This window comes from Amphiura filiformis, chromosome 4 (genome assembly GCF_039555335.1).
Source record: "Amphiura filiformis chromosome 4, Afil_fr2py, whole genome shotgun sequence".
Classification (NCBI taxonomy): domain Eukaryota; kingdom Metazoa; phylum Echinodermata; class Ophiuroidea; order Amphilepidida; family Amphiuridae; genus Amphiura; species Amphiura filiformis.
The window spans coordinates 72,028,972-72,048,110 of record NC_092631.1 but is presented as its reverse complement, the minus strand read 5'-3'; the positions used below and the strand labels follow the sequence as shown (position 1 = coordinate 72,048,110).

The following is a 19,139-nucleotide window of genomic DNA, read 5'->3' as shown; positions in this document are numbered from 1 at the left end:
GTAACAACCTCTGAAAAAGCCTTGGCAACTTTTTCAATCCGATGGGACACCTGTTGTTATGGATTCCCATGTGAAAGCCTATCTACTTAATATCTGAAGGACTGTCTTGCTGACCGAGGTCTTCAAAATTGAGCCTACATGATGGTGTTATAAGCAGACCCACACAAAGCGAATCAAGGACATTTGACTAAAGGTCCGTTCATACTACGCCGCAATTGCGTTGCGATGTGATGCGATGCCGTATTGCATTGTACTGAAAAGTACTGCATTGCGATATCCCAATAAAGTTATATTCATTTTAACTTGGAAATGCATTGAGTTGTGGCAAAAAGTAAATATACACGCAACGCAATTGCGGCGTGGTATGAACGGACCTTAAGGGCCCACTGCCTGTGTTGTGCACACACATACATACACAAATTCACTATAACTGTGATGCATAAAAAACCTGTATCTGTGCTAAAATCATTACACTAGAGTAAAGAATGCTGTATAGGATATGTTTAACTTATTTTTCTACAACATGATGGCCTCTTTTGAAATCAAAAACACTTTGAGTAATTAATGAACATTTCTGTTTGACACTAGGTGTCGTTTATCTACACAACATATAAAGACATATTCAGTACTTATCTTTTATCCCTTACACCCTTTAAAAAATTACTACTTAGCTGATCCTTTGAAGAACAATTCTGGTGCCCTAAACTTATTTTTTGTGTAGAACTCTTCCCAAGCTCCGTCGTAGATTCTCACGTCTTCCTTTCCACACATGTACGCCCCCAATGCCAGACAGCATGCTGATACGCCCGATCCACACGTTGATGCTAATGGTTTGGATAAGTCAATGCCCTTCTCTTCAAACATCTTCTTCATTTCATCGACAGTCTTGAAAAGTCGCTTCTCTGAATCGAAGATGTTTGTGAATGGCACGTTGATTGTGTTAATGATGTGTCCTGGGTCGACACCTACAGTGAAAATTACACAATTAAGCTGGATTTAATGTTTGTTCTCACAAATTTATAACTGCAATTACTGCAATCATTACTGCAAAAATTTAGCAAATACAGCTGAAAATGAAAATGATGACTCTTAACTGATTGATGGATAGCATTAATTTGCCTTATTTTGATGGCTAATTTAAGGGGATATAGAATAAATAATGCTAATGTCTTGTTGCTGACTTTTCAAACGATTCTGCAAAAAAAATTGTGAAAAAAAGAAAGCCATTATTTGTTTCTACAAGTTGTGACAAGCAATCTGTTATAAAGCATGCATGTAAGCATGTATTACAGATAATATACTTCTTCAAAAGCAATTTGAACCTGAAATAATTGATGATTATGGGCACTGCTGAATTTAATCTACTTCGCCTACATCATCTGCAGCAGTCACAATGTATTCAGGGTGTGTATCTTTACAACGAGTATAAAACTCTTCCCAGGACCCATCAAAAACAGGCACATCATGCTTGCCAGCCATGTAAGCAGCCAATGCTAGGGACATGCAGAGATGCCAGTGCCACAGGTGGCCACTAGAGGCAGATTTAAATCAATGCCTCTCTCTTTAAACAGAAGCAGCAGATCTTATGGGCTTTTAAAGAGTCGAGAACCATCTTTGAAGATGCTCCGATAGTGGACGTGGATGGCATTGGGCATGTGACCTGGTTTTATACCTGATTAGAAAAAAAAGCAGAGAATGGAAAAATGCAGAAAGGCTATTGGTCTCATTGTTTATGTGATAAAGAGATAAAAAAAATATGTTCATGGTTTGAAAAAGCATGCAAGTCATCTTAAAGGTCTGTGACCCAATCGACAGCCTCATCCTCATTTTTATTCATCAAAACTGAGATTTTGGTATCAGAAGAAACTAGCTAATATTTTTTTATCATCTCAGTGAAATTTAACGCCAGAGATATATTTTGTTTCACTGGTGTAACAAAAATGTAGTGATTTGTACCACATCGGTACTACATGTTTTTTGTACTATCCTATGTGCCACTGTTGAGTATACACATTTCTGCTTTTCATATCAAAACCGCTGCAGCAATGCAACTCAAAATTTGGAGTTACCTTTACCTCCCAACAGCAATGAAAATGATGAGCATTAGATAATTGTGCTTCATAACAGGACCATTACCAGTCATGTATAACACATTAGCAGTTACTTTTAAAATACACTAGTCTAAAGGATCAAACTTATTAAGTCGCATGACAATAAAAACTAGAGCGGTTACCGCACCATAGCTGAACCATGGGGCTTTGGCAGTATATTGTGGTATATGTATACCCCTTTATGACCCCTTAATGACCTCAAATGAATTTTAAAATATTTTAAACATGTTTAGAATGTCATAAGGATCATTGCATTTAAATATCAGCTCAATTGGAGCATTTTTGAAAACTTGACCTTTGACCCCTTTATGACCTTTGAATTTGACACCACTTGGGGGTTCATACCTTCGTGGCATTTAAAGATATGTCCATTTCAGACCAAATGGTTAGTAAGTAAGTAAGGAAGTAAGTAAGCAAGTAAGTAACATACACTAATATAGGCTGATACCATTTCATGGTTCAGCAAAAACACAAGAACTTGCATCATATCATGAGAAAAGAAAAGAAGAATGCAAATCAGGACTGTTAGTATCTCATCCTTTTAATATTTTTGAGTACCGTACCATAGTGTAAATTATAAATGTGTGAGTGCAATATTATCACCTTTTATGAAAGAGTTTACTACATGTACAAACACGTTGTAAGAAGTTGATTTTCTATTGCATTCCCGGCAACCAATTACAAACCCAAGTTCTTATATTTTTTTACTTTGACAATATTTTTGACAAGTTTGTTAAGATTAGGATTAGGATCTAAGCTAGGATAACTACTAAAGCCTGTGAACTCCCAACTTTTATGTAACCCTTACCTGGTCTTGGTTCAGGCACAGTCCTTCAAATCTTCCTTTTCCCTCCCATCCATGACTTGGAACTTCTGCTCCTTGACATTTGTTGCCATCTCCTCAAACGAAACCTTCAAATCAGGGTTATACGTTGCTTTGTACTCCACTTCTGCCACTTTCGGTACTTCTGTTGTAACATCATTGCCTTGTGCAACCCAGTGCTTCAAACCACCTTCCAAAATTGAAATGTCTTTGTGTCCAAAAATGCGGAACATCCACCATGCCCTTGGTGCTGAGAACACACCCACTGGGTCTAGGTTGTCGTAAAGGACGACATGGGTATTGTTCGAGATGCCCAGTGAGCCAACATATTTTTCAAAATTCTCTGGAGGTCCTAAGGTGTGAGCGTAAGGCGAGTGATGAGGGCCAGCTGCATCGATCTCAAAAAAGAGTGCTCCTGGGATGTGCTTTGCAAGGTAGTCTTTGAGTGGTTTTTGGGCGCTACGAGGCAACGGGTTTGTAGCATCAAGGATGATGATGTTCTTGGCTCCTGTGGCTATCTGCCCAGCCAGCCAGGTATGGGTGACTATGGTTGACACTTTACTCATGGTGATCTGTTCTTTAAAAAACAAAAACAAAAACAAATTACATCTGTCAGAAAGAAAGTTATGATAGAGCTTATGCAGTGTGTGCTATATTATGTCATTCAAAACTATTCATCCTCATTGAAATAAAATGTGTTTCCCTTTCCTCCAAAGAGAATTTCCTCATATTTGTGATCATACGAGGGTCATTCAAAAAGTTCTACCCCATCTCTGTTATCATACGTGCTAGGAAATTGAAATTACCCATGATTACACTCTTAAATCTTGGCTACAAAATAAAAGTTATTTGGTTAAAATGTGAGTTTTGGTTGTTAAGATGTGTTAGTTAACATGAATACAGATTTGGTGCATAGGAAAGGATTTTGATTTAAAAGGTTGCTCGCATCTTATGTGAAAATCATTACAGATTTATTTCTGAAAATGATTAAATTGCTTTATTTTTGTTCAAATAATTTAATCAACATCTAATGCTTGCCAATAATCCAGTTTTACTGGGTATCGTGTCTTTTGCACAACAAAACCGATACATGTTCAGAATAGCCTTCACATTAACCCTTTTCCATAGGTTGTTGAATTCGATCAGGTGAGAACTTGTTGGTCAGCTTAGTCATTTTAATTGGTTTACAAATGTATAAGTTAAAATCAAAAAAGTTGTATGCACATTTTTTTGTATTTTGTAAATATACAAAGTTATTATCAAAATGTTCATCTTATTTCCAAGTCAAGATGCATCCATTGCTTAAAATTAGGACAAAACTATGATTACCCTCAAACTTGGTCTAGTCAAAATCTGGCAAATTTCAGTAACATTTATGTGTCTGTTGAACCTTTCAATGTTTTTATCTCATATAAAACTTGTTTTATTTTGTTTTGAAGTCCTAAGGCATGTCAGGAAGCTCAAATAGGAACAAAAATTTATCCTGAGTAAGCAGTTGGACAACCGCATCTTAAAACATTTTTGTTGAGATTACTGAAAACACCAAAGGTCTACCATACTTGGTTATAAAGTTCTGAAGCTTTGTGATGTGTATTTTCATATGTATTTTATTGTTTTTTACTCCATATTTTTGCCTTAATCTCAATTTCAAATTTGCTGCCTTTGGCCCCCATGGACCAGATCGTGTCACATATGATGCCTACAAAACTTTAAGCTTCAATTTTTAACCGATTCCAACATACCAAATCTGTATTCATGTTAACTAACACATCTTAACAACCAAATATCACATTTTAACCAAATAACTTTTATTTTGTAGCCAAGATTTAAGAGTATAATCATGTGTAATTTCAATATCCTGGCACTTAAGATAACTGAGATGTGGTGGTGGAGGTAGAACTTTTTGAATGACCCTCGTACAATAAAACATCTAAAATAAAACACCTTTCTCATCCCTGGGTTGCCACTTCTACCATGACACTAAAAACGACAATGTTGAGCATTTGATTGATACATACAAGGAGTACAACGTGATATATGCGCAACAAAGATTTGCCAAGCCAAGATGGTATCTTTGGACTTGGAGATATCCAACTGGATCAACCCAGCAACTAGACCATAAACATGGCATAAAGTACATTACAATCATGTGAGAAATAGATTTTTTTTAAATATTGAGGGCGTACTCCTCACCAAGTGTTATAATATGGCTTTAACGATGCAAACCAGGGACAAATACAAAACTGAATGAAAATATTCAATTTGATTGAATTCTTGTCTATAGCTAAGAAGTATATAATCTAACAGATTATAATTAAATCTAATGTTATTTTTAAAAATGTTTTTATTCAAGTTTGCATTTGTCCCTGATCTTAATCGCTTACACTGATTTTTTTTAAATCTATGGGATTAGAAATGGCTTAGATTGACTTTTAATTTAAGATTGAATATTTCTAATAAATTGCATTTCCATCTGATTTAGAGTTTTATTATTTTCTAATCTATTAGATTGAATATTTCTAATAGATTATAATTAAATTTTATTTTATTTAAATGTTTTTAACAAATTTAGGATCTGTCCCTGATCTCAATCGCTTTTGATATTTTAATCTAAGGAATTTAACCAAAATGCATATGAAGAGCTTTGTTGCAAAACTCCTTACATCCACTTGAGCAATTTTGAGAAAACATCAAAAAATCATCAAAAAAAGTACCGATATATCCATGGGGGTTTGCAACAAAAACAGTTTTTGGCAGGATGCTTGGGTAGGATGAGCATCCCGCCAAAAACTGCTTTTGTTGCAAACCCCCATATATCAGTGATTTTTTTCGATGATTTTTGATGTGTTCTCAAAATTGCTCAAGTGAATGTAAGGGGTTTTGCAACAAAGCTGTTCATATATAGTATTATTATTTTAAAATTACAAACTGATGGAGGAATTGTATTCATACCAATTCAGTGACAAAACAACAAGTAAAAAAGCAGAAAATACAGCATTTATATTGTTTTTATTTTTATTCCTATTAATATTTAACTTCAAGCTTTCATGTCATTATCTATACCAATATTCATCCATGTTATTGTAGATAGAAAAAAGTATGATAATAACAAGAGCACCACTGGTGCTGTAGCTCATTTGTTATGGGTTATGGTCAGGAATACCATGCGTAGCTATGTATAGCCATGCATAGATATGTATAGCCATGCATAGCTATGTATAGCCATGCATAGTTATGTATAGCCATGCATAGCTATGTATAGTCGTGCATAGTATAGCCATGCATAGTTATGTATAGCCATGCATAGCTATGTATAGCCATGCATAGCTATGTATAGCCATGGATAGCTATGTATAGCCATGGATAGCTATGTATAGCCATGGATAGCTATGTATGGCCATGTATAGCCATATGTAACCATGTCATGGCTATGTATAGCCATGTATAGCTATGTATACAGGGCTGACAACTTTGAAAAACACATTTCAGTATTCTCAAAATCACCATAGTGCTGTGATCAAGCACAAATCAGCATTTTGAAAATATACTTACGGTTCTCAAGATATTTATTTATTCAAGGCATTTATTTATTTATTTGTACCTTTTGCTTGTCAAGTATCCTTTGATTTTATTTTGTTTAATACAGTTTTGTTTGTATATTTAATGTCTTGGATGCACCACCGGATAGATGAGTGCCACTGATGTAAAAGCAATTTCCAAATAAAAACTTGAAACTTAAAAACTACAACACTTTCATGGTAAATGGCATGCATAGCTATGTATAGCCATGCATAGTTATGTATAGTCATGTATAGCTATGTATAGCCATGCATAGCTATGTATAGCCATGCATAACTATGAAAAGCCATGCATAGCTATGTATAGCCATGCATAGCTATGTATAGCCATGCATAGCTATGTATAGCCATGCATAGCTATGTATAGCCATGCATAGCTATGTATAGCCATGGATAGCTATGTATGGCCATGTATAGACATGCATAGCTATGTATAGCCATATGTAACCATGTCATAGCCATGTATAGCCATGTATAGCCATGTATAACTATGTATACAGGGCTACCAACTTTGAAAAAACACATTTCAGTATTCTCAAACCTCAAAATCACCATAGTGCTGTGATGAAGCACAAATCAGCATTTTGAAAATATACTTGCAGTTCTCAAGATATTTATTTATTCAAGGCATTTATTTATTTGTACCTTTTTTTTTCGAGTATAGCCATGCATAGCTATGTATAGCCATGCATAGCTATTTTTAGCCATGCATAGCTATGTATAGCCATGCATAGCTATGTATAGCCATGGGTAGCTATGTATGGCCATGTATAGCCATGCATAGCTATGTATAGCTATATGTAACCATGTCATAGCCATGTATAGCCATATATAGCTATGTATAGCCATGTATAGCCATGTATAACTATGTATACAGGGCTACCAACTTTGAAAAAACACATTTCAGTATTCTCAAACCTCAAAATCACCATAGTGCTGTGATCAAGCACAAATCAGCATTTTGAAAATATACTTATGGTTCTCAAGATATTTATTTATTCAAGGCATTTATTTATTTGTACCTTTTGCTTGTCGAGTATCCTTTGATTTTATTTTGTTTAATACAGTTTTGTTTGTATATTTAATGTCTTGGATGCACCATCGGATAGATGAGTGCCACTGATGTAAAAGCAATTTCCAAATAAAAACTTGAAACTTAAAAACTACAACACTTTCATGGTAAATGAAATAAATAAATAAATAAAATTTTGCACACACATCTAATTTTCCTGACTTCATATTTCAAACAAGTGCTCCCTTCAATCTTCAGAACAGGGAAAGGCCACTAGCCTAGTGTTTACCCCCAGCACTAATCCCTGTTCAGACTTTCTGTTTGTCTGTTTTGTAATGTCAGAGAGGGTTGTCATGGTTCCATATACTGATATACTAGGCCAGTGCCAGTCAAAAGGACATTTCACCTTGATTAAATGTTTACATAACTAATTGGGTCAAGATGTGTGATATACATGTAAAGTGTCAATGAGTGAGATGTTTGTTCATAGACAGGGATGCCAACCAACAATTTGGTAGCCCAATTAGTTCAGATTTGGGAGAATTTGAGACACTATTTGCTCATGGCTCATGCACAGAAGTAAGGGCCTATAGACAGCACAAGCCCAATTGGTGCTAAAAGCAACACTGAAAAGCAGACATTGTAGCCGCACTAAAACAGTAAAGTTCAACAATCTCTTTTACAAATTCAAGCACGATCAAGGAGTTTGTACAGTGTTTGTAATATGAAAAGCACCACAAACAGTCTACATAGGAGACTATTCCATGAAATTAGGTAAAACTTTCCGTAAGAAAATGCTCCAAAAATGATACTTTCCGTCCGAATTTTTTTAGCTAAATAAGTAACAATCATGAACCATCATGCAAAGATCGCCGCCTCAAATTACCAGATCCATAGCTCAAACGATGTAGCAAGAGAAAGAAAAAAACATACAGAAAAATAGACCATGCCTAGAGATCATTGTGCTAACACAATGAGCTAAAAAATCACTACATAAATATCAAAAATTTTTCACTTTTAGAAACATGTTAAAAATAGACACACGAGTGGGATATCACCATGTGCTAATATTGACAATGATATGAAATTCCTCAACATTAGCAGTTTAGCACATGCATGAACATTATAAATGTCTAGCCATCAAAATAACACTTGGCCTTTAAACATGCATGTTTAAAAAGTGTTTCTAAGGTGAAGATAAAATTGTGTTTAGAGATAATCCGTACATTGTGTTCATTTATTACCACACTCACACCAACAAAGAAAGATACGATGACAAACAATACATTTTTGAACACGATTGTGTATAGGCCCGTATGCAAGGGGCATGGGAATTTCCCCTTGAAAAACATCCTAAAAAATTGGGTGGGATAAGCTTTCCCCAGCTCAAAAACATTTAAAAAATTTCAATTCTTTTAATTTTCAGGGTAACAAAATCTTCGAAGTTCAAAATTAAAAAGCAAACAATGGGACAACATGTTAAACTGTTCAAAATAGACCCAACAGTCCGTACATAAGAGTAGTATCTTCTATATTATGATTTTAAAAATGAGCTGTCTAAGTTCTAGACATTTATGATGGGAAGTGCAGAAATAAAACTACCAGAAGTGAATTTGCGTGTACAAAAAGAAATTTTGCACATATTATAGGTGAGCAACATTGTCGCTAACATAAATATCATAATGGAAAGGTTTAAAATTACTATATCCATATTTCGTCTGAATATATTCAGTCTTGACTGTAAAAATTGGAAAAATTTACTAAAATGTAAGATATATCATATATCAAAATTTTAATATTATTTTTGTAATTTAAATTTACGACAAGGTAAAGTGTACTTTTGTTCTACAAAAACTGAATGCTTCTTGGAAAAGTTGACAATATATTTTGTATGATTTCTTCGCAAAGTGAACAATTTTACAGGTTCATTAATTCAATGGCCTCCACGCCTATTGAATGGCGAGGTCACTGGCTCCGATCTGCCTTTTGGTCTCGAAACCTGGCTATACATCACAGTCTCCCATGCTAGTGCTCGCCCCACTAACCAATGACTCACGAGATACTACCGACTAACAAGTTCCTCATGTCAATCAAACTTATCTCTAATGCAGCTGCATAGTGGTCTGCTAGAATGCCATTGGAAGGTTTGTACGCTGAGACAGTAAAGAACAAATGATTGTCTTGGACATTGTAAAAAATACTGTAGGCATCTTCTCTTTTGGGTGCAGCAAAGGTACCAAGAACTTGGCTCAAAGTGATCTGGCTTGAAATATATTTGAATTGCTGACTTTTGAGATAAGCAGGATCCTGAAAGAACTCTGGTACTGTATCACCATTCGCTATAGCTATGACCTTGAGCGCGTAAAGGTGTCGATCAAACCGCTACCCGCTCTGACACAGTATGTGGATTGCTTGTGTGTCTTTATCGCATCGGTGAGATAATGCAGCGCTGTATTATTAGGGAAGCATCCATTGTGCCCACAAATCTATTGCTGGCTTCTGATACCACATGAATGAAGTCTATTCTTCCATGTCTAAACTTTCTGAGTGAGGTACTTTCTCTTGAGGGCATTGAGCGCCCAAAGAGTCTGAAGTTGGTCAACTGCATTGCCATCTGGATGAAGCCATCTGGGCTTACACCACAAGCTTTCAGGAAGTCTTTACCGCAGTTCTCAAACTGGAGAAATGAGAACTGAGCATCTTGACAGTACTTGTCAATGCCGCTACTTGCAGCCTCAATGGCTGCATGTGACTTGCTGTCAATTTGGAATGTCAGTTTTGTCGGCTTTGAAGAGTCTCCCAAGTGCTCTGTGCTTGCATCGAATGAGCAATGGTTTTTGGCATAGGTGAAAGCGTGAGTAAGCATGCGTCCTCTAGTGCTTCCATCAGCGAGTGTGTGATCGTGATACAGCACCGACTTTACCATCACTTCCAATAAACATTTGAATTGTCTTGTTGAACCACCTGTTACCACTGTTGTATACACTGCCTCCACCTAACAGAGCATTTTGTGCGGGATGAGTGGCACCATTGGTATTGGACGTGCTGTCAAGACACAAAAGAAATATCGCACTACTAATGGCATCAAAAGTTTTCTGGTTCTCTGAATAAGTTTTCATTTTGTTGTATACTCTGCCCCAAGTGTCTTTGTTCTCAGTGGTTAGAAGTCCAACCGGGATATCGATTAATCTAGTAGCTTGGTTTACATACTGCAGACGGTTGTACAGATCTTCAATAGGAAGGGGTATTCCGTTGTCATCCAAAAACGTTAACATGGTAGAAGTGGTTGTTTGAAGCTACAACAATGTGACAGGACTGCGTTTGTGCAATTGTATCTTTCTCGACACCTGGGATACGACAGGTGCCAAAGAGTCCGTCATATTGCTTCATACACAGTGGCTCCCATTCAATTGATCTTGTGATAGTACTCCAGTATCAAGTAGATGCTTGAAGTCAAGAACACCAGCTGTGAGTGCTGCAGCAAATTTCATCTGTCAACATGGCCTCTGAAAGACTGGCTTGGACAGACTGCACCAGCGCTTGAGAAGAGGTATGGTCTGCGATCTTCAAGGAATGGGATATGCCACAATCGCTTGTTGACCCACTTGTCATCATTCAACATGTTATGCTCCACGGTCTTCTGCAAATGCTCTCCAACTCCACCTGGTCTGGCAAAGTCCAGTGTTACCTTTCTGGTCGCATCAAATTCCTCACGTGTAACAAGAGGTGCAATTGACAGGAGATAACGGCGGAGAGATTGGTGCAGTGGTGGAACCACAAGCTGGGGGAGCTGACTGATCAAATTCATGACTCGGTGCCATATAGAAACAGCTTTCAGCTTCCTTCAGCAGGTGTTAAGAGAAGAATAAAGAAGGAAATGATGTTAAGTATCAGATATGTAAAATGGGGTCATCAAACAAAATGTCATTGCCAATATATACATGTAGCATGAAAGAGTTATTTTCCTACAAATTAGTTTGTATTTGATGTACCAGATTTTTTATTTTTTTTTGGTATTTGAAACTAGTGTAGATGAAAGTCGGGTTGGATGTAGCAATATTAATAGTTGCTTTTAAATGAGCAAAAGTCAGCTGGGAACAACAAGACTAGTATACACTAGATGCAAGTTGTGGTCATAGAACACAAACCTAGCTGAGGCATGTTGGTGTTTTGGAGGTATAATACCCAAATGTCAGGGATCATTTTTCGCAAGTTACAGCCCTGTGGGAGCAACTTTAAATTTGACATGACCTTTGACCACGGATGACAGTTATGGTTTCATACTCCGCAAGTGTCAAGGATCATTGCCCATAAGTTACAGCACAGTCGGAGCAACTTTAAATTTGTCCTGACCTTTGACCTCGGATGACCTTTATGATTTTATACTCCCAAAGTGTCAGGGGATTATTTTCCCCATGTTACAGCAACTTTACGGAGCAACTTTAGCTGTTTCAGCAGACTCAATGCCAATGCTCAGACATTCCAGTTTCTCAGCTGTGACACACAGGTTCTACACATGGTACACGACATCCGATGGTTCATCTTGTGTTCTCTCTATCTTCCGGGTGTGGGTAGAAACTACAGGGTATGAGCGTAGTTAAGGTATACCCAGAAATGAATCGCTAAAAACGAATTTGAATGTGATGACGATACAATGTTATCTTTTACACAAGTTTGGTAACTTTGGATGTTTTCTTGGAAAATTTGGACAGAAAATGTAAAAATAAAATGAAAAAAAAATGCATGATTTTATTAACACGCGCAGGAGCTTTGTATCGAGATTGAGTGGTCGGCTGAAATTCGTAAATCGCTGTGACTTAAACTGACAAAATTTCACAAAAAAATGCATATTTTCCACAAGAAACAAACAGTTAGTGAATGAAATGGGGTTTTTTTTGTGCTTTTTATGAATACTCATTTATGTATCAACTTAATAGAAAAGTATGCATTTTGTAAGAATGAAACTACCAAATTTGGCATACTTACCCCTTACCATGTATGCACTGCATGATGAGCATGCGACGCGACTTTGTCAACAATTGTTGATGGGTAATTTTGGGCAATTTTGGGCAACCAATTTTTTACTATTGCCTGCCCGATAAGCAAGCTAAAAATAAAATTTATTGAGGCCTACACACAAAATTAGGCTTGGCGTCCACCCAAAGTTAGGCGCCGCTCATCAAAAATTAGGGGAGGCAGCGATTAAAAAAGAAAAAAAATTAGGGGGGGGGCGTGCCTCTGCAATTTTAACTATAGCTATGAGAGTATGAATGTACTGCGTGCACTGTGTAATGCCGCAAGTTTAGCGTGGACACGATAGCGCAATCGATTGTGCACGCACAGGAAATGCAGCGCTACCGTTCCCTAAAGCATGTGTGGCAGGCGCTGTACGCCAACGGAATTGTCATTGCGTGGCTATTGAGCTCTCATGATCGAGAAACTATTATTTTAGCTATAGACGAATCCAAGTAGCCAAGTCATGGTCAGGATTTGGTCGGACATCTTTGGGTAGCCGCTAGCACCAACCTGGTGTTTTGAGCGTCCAATTGTGCAAATAAAAGCCGCCTAACACCTAGAGAAGATGCAAGGACGAGGAGGGTTAATAGAATAATAGCTAATAATATATATATATAATGGAGATAATCCCGTTGCATCTATTCATATACATGTACATAGTCCTTTTGTTCGCAAGTACATTAATGCATATAGATACCGCGTATAGTTAATCCGATTATTATGTCACTTCAACAACGAATAGACAGGGATTGAGTTTTAAGGCGTGCGAGTGCGATTCGCACGCGCCGCACGCCTGAAAATACGCCGAGGGGTGCGATTTTTCGCACACCTAAAAAAAAAAAAAAAAAAAAAAATTTTTTTTTTTTTTTTTTTTTTTGATTTAGAATGTCCCTGGAACTTAAGAATGTCCTGAAATATTTTAAAATTAAAAAAAAAAAATTAAAAAAGATTTAAAAAAATTATAAATTCATGTTCAAAATAGGCAAATTTATAATTGATGTTCACATTACAACCTATTTGTGAAGTAAAGAAGCATACAAAACAAATGCATTTTAAAATCATTCATAGATTATTATGTGAACATAAGTTACAAATTTGCCCATTTTAAACAAGAATTTATAATTTTTAAATCTTTTGTAATTTTTTTTTAATTTATAAAAAAAAATCCAGGGACATTCTAAAGTTCCAGGGACATTCTAAATCCAAAACAAAAAAAAACCTTTAAAAAAAATTAATTAATTACAAATGACACTAGCAATAAGTCCAAAGTCCAGGGACATCTATGCAGTATACACCATTCATTACCCCAGAGCTTAACCATGGCCAGTTAAAAAGGACATGTATGTTGTCACAAAATTTTGCTAAGTTTTAGCTGAAAATGAAATCATAGTCATACACCAGTTTTGAAAAAAGCACACCTTGGTTTATTTAGGTGTGCGATTTGCAGCACACCTAAAAGCACACCTCGGGTTATCCAGGCGTGCGATTTACAGCACACCTGTCACATTGCAAAACTCAATGCCTGAATAGACCATGCTGTGTGTTTTGTCGAAGGAACTGTATTGTGTTATTCTTTTGTCTACCTGTGTTTTTATGCGAAGGTGTAAAACGGGTGATGGAATGCAGTTTAAAATTTCCGCCAAGGCCGAATCATTTCACATTTTGAGTGCATTGTAGCCAACGGCTACCCAACTAAAGGCTGCCAGTCAGGTGTATGAATGCGTGTATTTGGATTTGTCTATAGGTAGGCCTATCTTTCATTTTCCCTGTAAAAATTGAATAGCCAATTAAGGAAATACTGCTAGCTAGCTACCAATCGTCTTAGTGAATAATCATCCGATGTCCAAATAAGCTGGCCAGTGCCCACGTATTAACTCTTTGAATGCATACAAGACGCAGTCATACTTTTTCAATGAATAACCTGCATTCGCGGTATCTAACATTTATTCTCCGTAATTGGATTAGGCCCTTTACAATTAATTCTTAGTTTCCTGTTTCCCGCCCGCGTCCAAAGTAGAGAATTGCAAAATATTTAATTATTTTATCTATATTTTGGATTTTCTCTAAAGTAACTTTTAATGACTTCTATTTGCTACTTTCTGACTTTGATCATATCAACTATAATGATGAATAAACAAAGAACATAATTGTACCATTACTTATGTATAAAATCAAACAAAGTTGTAAAATAATTAAATGCATGTTCCTTGTCAAAACGGGTTGATGTAGGCTGCGACCACTTGCTTTAAAATAAAGAAAATAATAGATAATTAATAATTAATAATTAAAAGTTGCCTCATCCCTTGTTTTCAACCATGAAACAGGAAACTAAGCATCAATTGTGAAGGGCCTTAAGTAGTGCCGTCGTCGGCACCGTTTTTTAATGTCGACATGTCGATATAATTCGTATACCGACGTCGACATAATTAAAAAATTTCTAAAAAAAAAAAAAAAAAAATTTCCATGTATTTTATTATGGAGGAAGATCACATGTCTGAACACAACAAATTTTAAAAAAAATACTTGTCCATTTTACTCAAAAAAAAAAAAAAAAAAAGCCAATTTTTTTTTACAAAGTTTGATACAGTTGTATATTTTAATTACTTTTGCTTCTATTGAACAGCTAGCAATGCATACTAAATTCAATGTGTCCCTGACTGTTCAATAGAAGCAAAGGTAATCAAAATAAACAAATTTATCCAACTTTGTAAAAAAAAATTGGCATTTTTTTTTTTTTTTAGTAGCAGCATTTCTCTGGTTTCCAACCTTGAATAACAAGTAATTTTGGGCCTATAACTTACTTTAACTGGCCAAAAATTTTTTGGCCAATTAAAAAAAATTTTTTTTTTTTTTTAGAAATTTTTTTTTGATGTCGACATGTCGGGATACGTGCCGACGTCGACATTATGTCGACATAAGGCATGTCGACGACGGCACTAGCCTTAAGGGGGTACTACACCCCTGCCAAAATTTATGCCTATTTTTGCATTTTTCTTAAAAATTATAGCGCATTGGGTACAAGTAAGATAATGTATATTATATGGGCAAGGACTACAACTACTGCACTATAAATTTTATTTCAGCACAGACAACAGTTGTGGGGTTTCAGTCAAAAATGAGGGAAAACCAATATTTGATCAATAAATCAGTAACTACTTGCTTTGAGTTTGAGTTGCTGAATTTTCAGTACAGTAGTTGTAGTCCTTGCCCCTATATAATATACATATCTTACTTGTCACAAATGTGCTCTAATTTTTGAGAAAAATGCAAAAATAGGCATAAAATTGGCCAGGGGTGTAGTACCTCCTTAAGCACATCGCTACATCAATGTATTCACAAGATAATGTTTTTTGATATTGCAACTTTCCCTTAAAAATTTACTTTGCAATGCTTTCTCACCTTCAGCTCTAGCTAGCTCTGCATCCAGTTATGTTCTACAAATGTATAAATACCCCAACAGAATACGGTAGACTGAAATGATGTGATTTCAAACTTTTTTTCACCCTCTATATTCATTGAATAGACTTTCCAAAATGACATAATTTGCAGTAAATCATGATGAAAGACTTTGTTTGTGGGAATTTCCAGTTCACCCTTTTTGTCTATAATTATCTACAGTACATTATTTCAAATTCAATAGTCTAGCATACTGGATGGGAATTCCCCAAGGTTGAGAGAAAAAAGGAAGATTTACTATTACTAAAGTTAATTTTTTATTGCTTCCGTGGTCTGGGCTGTGCAAACACACTAAGCGCTCGATCATGCCGATTGGCTGATTAACACTCTTGACAACCTAAACGGTTGACCTATCAGCGTGTAGAAGGGGAGGAGACCTCGCTACACGATCGCCGATCACCAGCATGAATCTGAATCTCAACACTCCCAGCTTCGGGAGTCAGACGAGAGGATAAGGCTAAGCAGACCACAGAAAAAGAAATTAACTTCATATCATAACAATTTATATCATCATGTTATCAGTACGACAGCAACTTAGCTCACTTCCGGTAATGTTTACCGGCGTGACCTTTGCTGTTACGTAACGTAATGTTGTAAATCAGGTGGCAAATACAGTTTTTCAGAAAACATCAAAAAATGGAATACACGAGTGGTTTCTCCTTCATTTCCATATTGAGCCCATAGATAAGATATGAAACATGAGTATAAGGCAAACAGTAACGTGTAAAAGTCCAATTATTGTGGAGAAAATGAATGTTTATTGTGCGCGAGTAGCCTAAAAAATGAGAAAAAATGCATGTCACGATCACCAAAATGGTTATATCTGCAACTATGCTACCAACGCCGGTCGATGCTTTTCTGTAATGATAGATATTATCTAACTTGAGCTTGTATTAAATTTTCAGCGAAAATGATTGGTGGAACAATCGAGTCGTAGGTTGGAAAGTTGCTTTCAAAACGGCTTCCCCTCGCAATCGTATGCGTGACCATAAGTGACCAGTGTCAGCAGGAAAATTAACAGCCGGCCTTGTCCATATAATCGATTAATAATTGTCAGGATCGTCCAGTTGACTACATTGATATTTATTTATTCATACAAAATACTGCCCTGTCATACAAAATATCGAAGTCAATATAAAACGTAATTTCAAGCCATTTGACTGAACTTACAAACAGTTTATAAAAGATTATTATTGAACGAGACACTGAATTAGAAATAACATTGCAAAAGGTACGAGAATAAGTTAGCAGGTTGTGATGGTCTAGTGGCTAAGTCCATGCCTGAAGTGCGTGAGGTTGGAAGTTCGAACCCTACCATAGCGGTTTTTTTTTTTTTTTTTAATATTTATGATATTAGTAGACAACTTTCAGGAAGGGTTTCTGATCATTTGAAGCAGAAATAATGAGGTAAAATGAAAGAAAGCATTTTTTTTTATCTTGACCGCTTGTGGTGTTCTATTGAAGATAATTAAAGTTACTCTAGACAACGTAAACGCTGATTCCAATTATGTGTATGTCTGGGTATGGTGTAAGAACGGTGTAAAAATTACAAATAATATTGTGCCAAAATATCAGGTTTGAAATTAGTAAATTATGGCTGACGCTATCTTATTTTTTTAATATGTAGGCCTCACGATAAAGAAAAACATTGCAAACGTGTTGCATAGAAATATTTTTAAATTGATCATAATACTGACGGGCCTACACCATAGGCCTAACAGAACAAAAGAAAAAAAAAAAAATCGAAATGCTGTAGGATTCAACCTTCAACCTCTCGCACTTCAAACCACGGCGCCAACCACTAGACCATCACAACCTGCTGTAACATACTTGTATCTTTTGCAATCTTATTTCTCATTCAGGGACTCGATCAACAATAATATTTTTAAAACTGCTTTTAAGTTCAGTCAAATGAGGTGATATTACTTTTATATTGACTTCAATATTTTGTAAGTCAATGCAGTATTTTACTTGAATAAAGAAATATCACTGGAGTCAACTGGACGATTCTGACGATTATTATTCGATATAATGACAAGGCGGCTGCTATTTTGCTAGTGACACTTGTCACTAACGGGACACGCATCGATTGAGACACGGGCCGTTTGAGAGTAACTTTCCAACCTACGTCTCGATTGTTCTACAAATCATTTTCGCTGAAAATTTAATACAAGCTCACGTTAGTTAATATCTATCATTACAGAAAAGCATAAGACCGGCGCTTGCTCATAGTTGTAGATATAACCATTTTGGTGATCGTGACATGCAATTTTTCTCATTTTCCGGCCACTTTGGACATGTTCAAGCTTCTTTATTTTCAATATTATTCAACTTTTACTCGTTTTTGTTCTTTGCACAAATGTTTGGTATCTTATCCGTGATCATGGTACACAATTTAAGCAAAAAAGCGACCCGTGTCTCCCATTTCTGGAGCTATTTCGCTAAAACATGTTTGCCGGCCAAATTTTCAACATTTAGTTACGTAACCCGTGTTCACCAACCCGTAAAAATTTTCTATCGAACAAAAGAGGTCACGAAGTTGCCGTCGTACTGTTATGCATGATGTCATGCATGGGCTGGCTATAAAAAAAGCCTATATTTTTTATATATTAAAAATTTCTAAATAATTTACTGAACTTTCTTTTAATGTTGTTTGTCTTCCATATTTAATAATTTTGAACACGGGCCATGGCTGTGCAGACAGAAAAACATTAATTACATTACATAGACCTAATTACTTTACACAAAACAACATTAAAAGCAACAATAAAATAAAAGGCAGTGTTAACATGGTTAATAAAGTGTCAATTGCAGTGCATGATATACCATGAGTGACGACATGTACACTGCACTGCACTGTGCAGAATGTGTACACAATACAGTAGTCAGTATGAAGAGGAAGCACGACTTACTTACGTGGATTTTTTTCTCAAGTTTAACACGATGCAACAAACAACGCCAAACTTGGTAAATGGATTACGAAAGACAGCAGATGAACGCTTGATTAAATTTAACCCTTGACCAGATACGTGTAAACAGCAGCTTGCAGCGTTTTGCTATGTTTAGGGAGTGTACCTGTGTGTAATTGTGCTAAAAATACACACAAATTAACCCATGACATCATTTGAACTCTCACCTTCAAT

General features: G+C 36.1%; 3 protein-coding genes across 3 annotated transcripts; all 3 read right to left on the bottom strand.

Moving 5' to 3' along the window:
* Nucleotides 1-181: 181 nt before the first annotated feature.
* On the bottom strand, nucleotides 182-19,103 carry LOC140151360 (3-mercaptopyruvate sulfurtransferase-like). The gene is given in 4 exon segments (XM_072173672.1): nucleotides 182-965; nucleotides 2,920-2,942; nucleotides 2,944-3,511; nucleotides 18,913-19,103. Coding segments are annotated over 3 exon segments (882 nt in total). The 5' UTR covers nucleotides 3,501-3,511; nucleotides 18,913-19,103; the 3' UTR covers nucleotides 182-663.
* Nucleotides 9,806-11,012, bottom strand: LOC140151362 (carnitine O-acetyltransferase-like). Its single transcript, XM_072173673.1, is given in 2 exon segments — nucleotides 9,806-10,435; nucleotides 10,437-11,012. Coding segments are annotated over 2 exon segments (852 nt in total). The 5' UTR covers nucleotides 10,800-11,012; the 3' UTR covers nucleotides 9,806-9,946.
* Nucleotides 11,012-11,332, bottom strand: LOC140150360 (carnitine O-acetyltransferase-like). The gene has a single exon (XM_072172370.1). The coding sequence runs from the start codon at nucleotides 11,330-11,332 to the stop codon at nucleotides 11,012-11,014; it is 321 nt and encodes a 106-aa protein (XP_072028471.1).
* Nucleotides 19,104-19,139: the final 36 nt, after the last annotated feature.

What these genes read in the sequence shown, in the direction of transcription:
- LOC140150360 (XM_072172370.1), bottom strand. Translation starts at nt 11,332, where the DNA reads ATGAATTTGATCAGTCAGCTCCCCCAGCTTGTGGTTCCACCACTGCAC.